The sequence below is a fragment of the Salmo salar genome, chromosome 05 (genome assembly GCF_965601325.2).
Source record: "Salmo salar chromosome 05, fSalSal1, whole genome shotgun sequence".
Classification (NCBI taxonomy): domain Eukaryota; kingdom Metazoa; phylum Chordata; class Actinopteri; order Salmoniformes; family Salmonidae; genus Salmo; species Salmo salar.
Window position 1 is genome coordinate 25128939 of NC_138295.1, and position 10567 is coordinate 25139505.

A 10567-nucleotide genomic window follows, 5' to 3' on the forward strand; every position below is an offset into this window, starting at 1 on the left:
CTTCCAGGTTTCCTCAAACTGCTCCCTTTCATTATGATCTGCGCTAATAGGTCCAATATGCGTCATGATTAGGCTTATGCTGATAGCTCTTGATGACTAAGACAACGTGAACTTCACAGAACAACAGTTTTATGGCGAGCAGCCGATGATGGTCGGTTGCAAACTTGCACACGTTGGGTCCGTCACTGTCAGAGAGGTGCTGACTTCATTCACGATCATCATACTGTAATGAAATATCCGCGTTTATAAACCCAGGGTCGTTACAATACTACACTATTGGAATTTACTCGTTGCATTACATTTAGCATAGCCTACAATAAGCAGTGGTCATTTAAAAAGCACAAAAATAGATACATTATTAATAAAACCCCAGTTAATGCAGCTTTAAGCACGACAGTGATTGAAGCTGGGAATAACATAGAAATAGTATTTTCGGTGCGCTGCGGCTTTGCCTGAGTCTCAACTCAGCTCAACAGACAATGCGACTCTGGTGTGCGTGTGCAGAATGCCGTACATCGGTCCCTACACTGTTGCCAAAAGTTCTTCTGGGATTAAAAAAATACATTGCTCCCTCTCTCCCTCTCTCCCACGAGTCCCCCCCCCCCCCCCCTTCCCCCCTTGTTCCTCTTTTCAGTATGCACTCATTCACTATGATGCTCGCCTAGCTGAGAGGAGTTTCTTGTGCCCGGCTCCCCTTGTGTGCGTAAAACTTTCTAATGAAATCCCAAATTTATTTTTGACCAATTTAGAATTCGTTCTACTTAGGGTCAAGAGGGATTCAAGACACTCAAAGAACTTTCCCTGCAAAAGAAAACTTCAGGTATGTCAAGATTCGTTTTTTATCTTTTTGGGAAATCACACCCTGGAGCTGTGCCAAAATCAATTGTGGATAAAAACATTTGTAATAGTTTTTCAAAGTTATTTGGTAGACTTCACGCAAAAATGTCAAAAACAGTGGGTGCGATGGATTTGTATTACTTTCTAAGGATGTTGGGATGTGCGCTTTAATTCCTTTGGGGAAGGTAGTAGATGTGATTGGTTTAACAAGTACCTTTCTCTCTGTGAAGAATCATGGAGCCCAATTCTACGGCGGGAGGGGCTGAGGAAGAGCACCATGGAAACTACTCACCAAATCCAGTAAGTCCACTTTAGAAAACAGAGGATGACATGAAAACTAATTGATTTCTGGGACTCATTCTGCTGTCTACAAGTGCATCTTGCAAGAGGATTGGGGTACCATACCTCATGGATTTAATTAATAATTAATTCAATTCTTACCCATTTATATCAGAATAGAATAAAATAAAATACCTATCTGCCTGTACATGTTAACCCATCAATCCTGCATGCCATAAATCAGATCTAGTTCTGATTTGGATACTTTAAACATCCAGAAGGCCTACCAGTAATAGATCCATCTGCAAATAGCAGGATGCTTTTTTAAAAAGTGTATTTGATCTTACAACAAAGCCATAGAAAAAGCTCTTAAAAACTCCACTTCATTAAGAAAGTGACATTCTTAAAACCCCAGGGGGTTTCACTGACCACTGGGGATCTTTCTTGGGCCTCTCTATGCTGAGAATCAGTGTTTTACATCTGGCTGTCGTCGTGACCCTCCAGCTCGGCTGCAGCTGTTGCTCCAAGCAGGAAGGTCAACCTCAAGGAGGAGAGCCCTCCCAAAGAGGACCACCAGGGTCATGACGAAGGTCAATTTAAGGAAACATGATGGGACAGGACCATCGCGGAGGAGCGTTGCTACAGCGGATGTCATGCTGTTTTGGAAAATTGCATTTACTCGATAAATAGGGAATAATAGTCTTTATGTAAAAAGAATCATGGCGCTTAACTTAAAAAACATGGCTGATTATAATAACCCAAAAATGGCTTTCTATAATGACTTAGAACCAATAGATAATGATTGACAACATCGTGGCAAGGCAAAGTCAAACTGGGGTGATTCTTACCTTCCTTTTCTCCCTCTCTTTTTTCCTTGTGCCAGTCTGCAGAGGCTCCGCCTGGAAAGCACGCCGTGTCAGAGGCCTTGGAAGAGGTGCAGGAGGAGTTGATAGAACATCAACCTCTGGAGCAGGAAGACCTGAACTTTGAGAAATGGAAGCCCAAGCCCAAACCTAAGAGGACGCTCCATGAGAAAGCAGGCGACGTGAAGACATATCTATGGAACGCAGAGACCAGAGAGTTCATGGGCCGCACTGGGCATAGCTGGTGTAAGTAGAAGTGCTCAGTAGTAGCAGAACTGCATGTTGTGCTTGCATATCATATCACACAAAAAATTCCACCCCCGAGATAACAGCTATAGCGTGTACATTAAGTAGTGTTCAAAACTGCAACATTAGGTCTACTGACACATTGGTACTTAAGCTCTTTACAGATCCATTAACGTCTCTCATTTGTAATCATTACAATGTTAATCGCCAATGGTTGAAGCAAAAGTGGTGGTTTCATGGCTTATTGTTTTTGGATGATGGGCTGGGATGAGCTATAGCTGGGGGGGGGGGGGGGCCTCGTTCCTCGCCTCTGCTCACTGGACTGTGAGTGTGTGTGTCCCCGAGCTTCATGTTTACATAGGTGCACAGACAACTCTGTCCCGATGTGGACAAAAACAAGGCTGCCTGGGGACGGATTCCCGGCGGGAGTGCGCTGTTCCGGGCCGCACACTGGCCAGGAATCACATTCCTCATACCCCTCACCTGGCTTTCCACTGCCTCTTTCCCAAAGCTCTAGTGAACTCTGCATTTGACCCTAGCGTGCTCGCGGCCCCACGGTCACAGGCGAACACATAGGGAGTAGACAAGGGGGGGGGGGGGGGGGGGGGGGTTCGTAAAGAGAAAAAGTTGTCAAATTTCGTTGGCTGTTCGGCGCAGTCGTCAGACAAACTTTCTTGGCAGAGGCTGTTTCCTGGGGTTTAAGAGGCTGTTTCCTGGGGCTTGTTGAATAAGTGATGATGGAGCAGGGCTCTTGATCCGACAGCCTTGTTGCTATGTGACACGTTTGGGTTTGAACTCTACCATACGAGAGCGGTCCAAGGGGCCAAGCAAAATGTCTCAAGAAAGAGCATGATCCTCCTGAAAATGTCAGAAGCTGAAAACTTGCTGTTTTTTCATCATCGTGCCCAGTAATACAGAAGACAAAAGGCCAGGCTCAGGACAAGGAGCGCTAGTTTCAGAAAGCAATGTGTGCACACTTGTGAAGGAATGGGGCCCCATGTGCCCCCTGGCAAGAAAGGAGAGGGGACTGAGTTTGAAGTCTGTGATGTGTCTCCTGTGTGAGAGGAGTGTGAGAGGGGGACACATTAACAGAGTGGGGTGATCGGGGCTACTTGGAGCTGGCCATGGCTCTATGGCTGCAAAAGACCGTCACTACGATGGCAACCGGAGGTTCACTGTGTTCCTGAGTGAAAGGACTGCTGGGTGAATTCTCACTGAGCTCAAACAGTAAGGCCTTTGTGCGCTCAGGGGACGCAAGGCTGGCTGCAACTAGTCTCCTGTGAAATTGCCTGCGCAGTAAAAGCCTTTAGTTTAGGGCACGTATGGGTTTGATTAGTTGCTAATGGACTGTTAATTGCAATCTGGGGAGAACAATGGCAGTTCCCAGGGTTTTCTTTTTTTCACATAGTTCAGATAATTTGAATGAGTTTGTTAACAAATATATTTCGTAACAAAATCCAAAATGATTGGAGTGATTCCCATTTGCAGACATGGAGAGACAACTCTTTTTATTGGTTTAATTAACACAATAGTGAGCATCCTGAGCAAAGCCATTAGGAGTGTCTACACAGCCCAGACAGTTCCAACTTCCAACATAATAACAGGGGATTCTTGATACTTCATTATATAGGCAACTCAAATCAAAGACTTTCTGTTCTGATGCTGTGCTTGTAGTCTTTCCAAATTACGCTGATAGCCATAAACACAACTGTTACCTTCACCATTCTTCTCATCATCTCCATGATATTGAGTTATAGTGAGTGGTTTGAATTCATTCTCTTTATCTGCCATCTATGTTACCTCCTTCTAGTTCTGATCATCCTCTTCTACACGGCATTGTATGCCTTCCTGGCGGCCATGTTTGGTGCCTGTATGTGGTGCCTCATGCTGTCTATCAGCCCCTACCATCCAACCCACAACGACAGGGTGATGCCACCAGGTAAATATAAACTCTAACCCACAACTCCCTATTTCTCTGTCATTCTATCCCTCTATCACTCCTCCATCCTTCTATCTGTCCATTCTATCTGAACGTAAGCACAGTTGACTGTCTATGGGTTTCCTTTGGCAGGTATGACGATGTCCCCACAACTGGATGGGCACTATGAGATCGCCTTCAATGCATCCGACCGCAAGTCTTGGAAGAAGTATGCAAAGCTAATGGAAGAACAGCTAAGACGTGAGTCAGATACATGATGGAATAGTTGGCATTTGGCCAAACTTGAATAGAAACATGAATTCCACCGTGACCATGACATTACCATGTAGATTCAGATGCTACTTTTAGCTGTACGAAAATGCGGGAGTGTGGTCTGAAAGTTAGCTGAGGATAGTGTTTGTTTGTGTTGGGCCCAATGGGATTCAAATGTTGGGGACATGTTGGGGAATGTTGGGGGTATGACATTGAAGCAGAACAGGCACACAGTAAGTTAATCCTCTCCCCCCTACCTTCCCTACCTTTGTCCCATGCCCAAACCGCCACTGGGAGAACTGCATGCTGGGAAGGGAAAGTCTCTTTGTGGGCAGAGCGTATCCATTGAGTTCTGCTACATTTTTCCCCTTCTTCAGTTCCCCGCTTTGGTCAGGCTGCCTGAATCAGAGGCCTGGCGGAACAATTGGTTTATTTATGGGAGTCCACCCCTCCCCATCCCCCTCGTGTCCCTATTTTTCAACATTCTCCATTTCTATTTTTTCAACCAGTTGCACTCCATACAGTAGCATATACCATTCTTTAAATTATCAATGGTGTTTCAGTGCTAACCATGAACCCCCCTTTCAGCATACAATGACGCCGTACAGGAGCAGAGGAACATCCAGTGTCCGCAGGACGCGTACTTCATGCAGGATGAACAAGGTGAAAGCGCAGAGAGGAAAGCGTGCCAGTTCAAGAGGTCCTGGCTGGGCGAGTGCTCGGGACTCCAGGACCCCCACTTTGGATTCTCCCAGGGGAAACCCTGCATCCTCCTCCGAATGAACCGGGTAAGACACAGCTCAGATCAGATCGTAGAGATCTCCCCCATGGAGGACCCATTGTTATAACATCATTTTGATGAGAAACAATGTTGTAAATCTATGCATATTTATAATTCACAGTGGTTATCTTCAGTTTTTTACCTAGCGATAATATTAAAATGTTCAAAATGGGGAAAATAAAACTATATGCTACAGTAGAGTCACAGGAACGCTGTAATCATATCACAAGACCGTTTTTATCTGCTCCTCACAATGGCCACAAGATGATGCTATAGAGGGATAGCCTGATCCCAGATCTGTTTGGACTGTCTTTGCCAACTCCTATGATCGTGCCAAGCATGCTTGGCATGACAACGATCACAGGAGTCATTCTCCCAGCACAAACAGATCCAGGACCACACTATCCCTCTATAGCATCAGTCACCTAACATGAACTTCATCCTAAAGCTGCATATATAATCAGTGTTTGCTAAGAGATAGTGTTATCTGTGTTATAGACGTAAAGTAGAGTTTATAGATGAAATGGAGGATGCCATTGAGGTAATCTGAGATAGATACAGACATTTCAGTGACATCCTGTGGCCATTGTGTGGAGCAGATAAAAACGGTCTTGTGATATGATTAGAGCGTTCCTGTGACTCTACTGTAGCATATAGTTTTATTGTACCCATTTTGAACATTTTAGAGTGAAACCTGGTGGGGATGTCCAAAATTAATATTATCGCTAGGTAGAAAACTGAAGATAATCACTGTAAATTATAAATATGCACAGATTTACAACATTGTTTCTCATCAAAATGACGTTATAACAATACAAGGGTACTTTCTTTGCTCTCATTCCTTTCCCTGTAGATACTGGGCTATTTACCTGGGCAAGGCACTCCCGTAAACGTGACCTGTGGAGTCAAGGTACAGTAACAATCAGCATTCTTCCCTCCAAACATCATCTCTTTGTAACTGAATATCATAACTGCTTTAGTCACCAAAATATAACTCACTAGGTGACCTCTCACTCTTTCAGAAAGGTGCGCCAGAAAGCTTAGGAGAACTTCAGTTCTTCCCAAAAAGCATTTTCAACCTGATGTACTACCCTTACTATGGGAAGCTGAGACATGTAAGTGAGGATTTTCAGCATCATGACTTCCACTGTTTCTCTCATGATCTAGATTATATGCATGATCATAGTGACGATAGCCAATCAAGTTGCTTGTGTCCCATATCCCCTCTCCCAGGTAAACTACACAGCGCCGGTGGTGGCCGTGCGTTTCAATGGGCTGCAGTATGACACCCACATTGTTGTAAAATGCAAACTCAATGGCAAGGGCATCATCAATGATTCGCCTACCGATCGCTTCCTAGGCAGTGTGTCCTTCTCCTTCGATGTGGGCGCATAGCAGTATTCCCCATGCTGAATGCTGTCCCCATGACAACCAGGAGACAAGAGAATATAGGAAAAAATCTCAATATGTTGAATCCTTGTTTTGCATAAAATAGTTGACCAGCTTCTCTCTTCTCCCATTCCCTCATGTACTCTTGTGCCTTTTGCTGAAAAAAGCAATCATTTGGAATGTTAATGGATCATAAGCACACACACACGACACAGACACCTCACCAATAGTCTTGAGCACAAGCTAAGTATAGAAACTGAATATTACCATTGAATACTTAGCTAGATGAATGCCACTAGCTAGGTTTATGAAACACAAGGCTCATCTCACAGGTAGTTAGTCTCTGTAGCTATGCAATTTATAATTTAAGACATTATTAATAGACATAAATACCCACTGTACAATAAGGATATAAGAGGAACATGTTAAGCACATTTTGATTTTAAATCAAATTGTGTACTAATTTCTTTTGAGTTTGTACCTTTCAACAGCATATCTATTGTGTTTTGTAGACTCCAAGGGCTACAATATGAAGAATGGTGAAGGCAGGACACTTTTACTTACACAGTAAGATAAACAGTAAAGGACTAGGTTACATTTCAGTAAGATAAACAGTAAATGACTAGGTTACATTTCAGTAAGATAAACAGTAAAGGACTAGGTTACATTTCAGTAAGATAAACAGTAAATGACTAGGTTACATTTCAGTAAGATAAACAGTAAATGACTAGGTTACATTTCAGTAAGATAAACAGTAAATGACTAGGTTACATTTCAGTAAGATAAACAGTAAATGACTAGGTTACATTTCAGTAAGATAAACAGTAAATGACTAGGCTACATTTCAGTAAGATAAACAGTAAATGACTAGGTTACATTTCAGTAAGATAAACAGTAAATGACTAGGTTACATTTCAATAAGATAAACAGTAAATGACTAGGTTACATTTCAATAAGATAAACAGTAAATGACTAGGTTACATTTCAGGTTTTGTTGTTTTTTGATAGCTCCTTATTCTACATTTATTGATAATATACATTGAGTGTACAAAACATTAATATTGAGTTGCACCCGTTTGCCCTCATAACAGCCTCAATTTGTTGGGGCATGGGCTCTACAAGGTGTCGAAAGCATTCCACAGGGATGCTGGCCCATGTTGCTCTAATGCTTCCCACAATTGTGTCAAGTTGGCTGGATGTCCTTTAGGTAGTGGACCATTGTTGATACACATGGGAAACTGTTGAGCGTGAAAAACCTAGCAGCGTTGCAGTTCTTGACACAAACCGGTGTGCCTGGCACCTACTACCATACCCTGTTCAAAGGCACTGACATATTTTGTCTTGCCCATTCACCCTCTGGATGGCCCACATACACAATCCATGTCTCAATTGTCTCAAGGCTTAAAAATCCATCTTTAACCTGTCTCCTCCCCTTCATCTACACTGATTGAAGTGGATTTAACAAGTGACATCAATAAGGGATCATAGCTTTCACCTGGATTTACCTGGTCAGTCTGTGTCATGGAAAGAGCAGGTGTTCTTAATGTTTTGTATACTCAGTGTATGCTGCCATTTTGTTTTCTTTTGTATGAACACAAGACTGCTACTGAGATTGTAATACTGCTGGCTGACTTTGATCTCTATATTAGCTGATGGAAAGTAAGATCTACTGTGGAAACCAACAGAGGTCACATTGTTGCTAAACTTGTATGCCAGTCTTGCACGCTCTTCATGAAATAACAGGCTATTTTGATGTAGGCCTAGAATTAATCCTTGTTATTGTACCTTTGCTATGATTCTACTAAACCTGGTATCCATGTATTTATTCTGATATATACTATAATAAATACAATGTTGATAAGAACAATGCTTTTTTCCCCCATAGGAATGTATTATATATTTTTTACATGCAACTCTTTTCTTCCGTTGAAGGTTGTCAAGCACAGTACATTAAACATAACTTATTACACATGCACAAACAAGATAAAGTAATGACTATCCTTCAGCCATCATTCTCTGAAGGTCTACTTTGTCCAGATATACACTCCTCTACGTATTTATTTGGACAGTGAACCTAAAATTACTCAAGCATTTTGGATTTGAGATCAATCGTTTTTTTTTATATGAGGCGACAGTACAGAATGTCACCTTTATTTGAGGGTACTTTCATATATATCGGTTTTACCGTTTAGAAATTAAAGCACTTTATGTATCTAGTCCCCCCCATTCGATGGTGTCATAAGTATTTGGACAAATTCACTTATAGTGTATTACATTTAGTTAAACGTTAAGTATTTGGTCCCATGTTCATAGCACGCAATGACTACATCAAGCGTGTGCCACTATGTAAGCTATTTATGCTTCTGTAACTCTCACTCATCATTATTCACGATTCATTCATGATTATCCGTAATCATGGTAGCATCCACATTAATGTTTAAGTGTTCAGGAACATATTCTATTCTTATTTACAATAAAAGTGACAACAAAATGACACAATACATTATTTTCCATTCATTTCTATTGTGCAAAATATAATCCGGACCGAAACACAACCAAAACAAACTGCAAATGCACCCATTGCCATCCAACGAATTTGAAGAGTCTTAAGCTTGATGTACTCATTGCGTGCTAGGAATATGGGACCAAACACTAAACTTTAGACAAAATGTGATACACTAAGGGTTGGTTTCCTGGAAACAGACTAAGCCTAGTCTTGTACTATAAAGCACTTTTAATGGAGATTCTCCACATGCTTTTTAGTCTAGTACTAGACTTAGTCTGTTTCCAGGAAACCAACTCTATAAGTGAATTAGTCCAAATGCTTATGACACCTTGAAATAGGGGGACTAGATAAATAAAGTGCTTTAATTTCTAAACGGTAAAACAGATATGAAAATACCCTCAAATAAAAGGTGACATTCTGTACTGTCACCACATATAAAATAATTGATCTCAAATCCAAAATGCTGGAGTAGAGTGCCAAAATAAAAGTTTTAACTTCACTATCCAAATAAATAAGTAGGGGTGTTTATGTTTAAAGGCATTGCAGAATGATTTATTAATTTTATTCATTATGTTATGGTACAATCAATGATCAAAACTGCCTAAAGATATGAAGACTCAAGCTAAGAAATATTAAAATGGTGAGCGTTATGCCAATTCATATTGTTTAATAAAACCACTGTAGCAAATGTTAATAAACATTAAATTATATTGACTAATTGAACAATGTGTATCTGTCATTATGTACTATAAACATTAAGGAATTCACACAAAATCCAGAAACAAATGACCTGATTTTTCACCTCAAGTATAAAACCACAACGTATTAAGTCAGATTAAATGACATTGTTTATTTGAGGCTTATTGATGCGCAAAACACTAAACAATATGGGAATCCAACCAATCCATTGGAGAGATTAAGTGTAGATCTACCCATTGAACTTCCATAGGGATAGGCTCATATGACCTTAAAAGGAGAAAGAATATGGGCACCTACTAATATACCATTGATGACTGCACCCATAACATAGCACTGGGACGTCCATAATGACACCCTATTCCCTTTATCGTGCACTACTTTTGAACAGGGCCTATAGAGAATACATTTCCTTCATAAAGTATTCACACCCCTTGACTTTTTCCACATTTTGTTGTGTTACAGTGTGAATTTAAAATGGATTGAATTGAGATTTGTTGGTCACTGGCTGACACACAACACCCCATCATTTCAAAGTGGAATTATGTTTTTTGAAATCTTTACAAACTAATTACAAATGAAAAGCTGAAATGTCTTGAGTCAATAAGTATTCATAGGAGAAAACTGAGGATGGATTAACAACATTGTAGTTACTCCACAATACTAATCTAATTGAAAGAGTGAAAAGAAGGAACCCTCTACAGAATACAAATATTCCAAAACATGCATCCTGTTCGCAACAAGCCATTAAATACTGCAGAACAATTGGCTAAGCAATT

General features: G+C 41.0%; 1 protein-coding gene across 1 annotated transcript; it reads left to right on the forward strand.

The window, feature by feature from the left end:
- Positions 1–648: 648 nt before the first annotated feature.
- Positions 649–9818, forward strand: LOC106604437 (protein ATP1B4). The gene is made up of 9 exons (XM_014199047.3): positions 649–820; positions 1068–1137; positions 2000–2225; positions 4036–4164; positions 4297–4404; positions 5005–5204; positions 6051–6107; positions 6220–6312; positions 6431–9818. The coding sequence occupies exons 2-9, from the start codon at positions 1072–1074 to the stop codon at positions 6590–6592; spliced, it is 1041 nt and encodes a 346-aa protein (XP_014054522.1). The 5' UTR covers positions 649–820; positions 1068–1071; the 3' UTR covers positions 6593–9818.
- Positions 9819–10567: the final 749 nt, after the last annotated feature.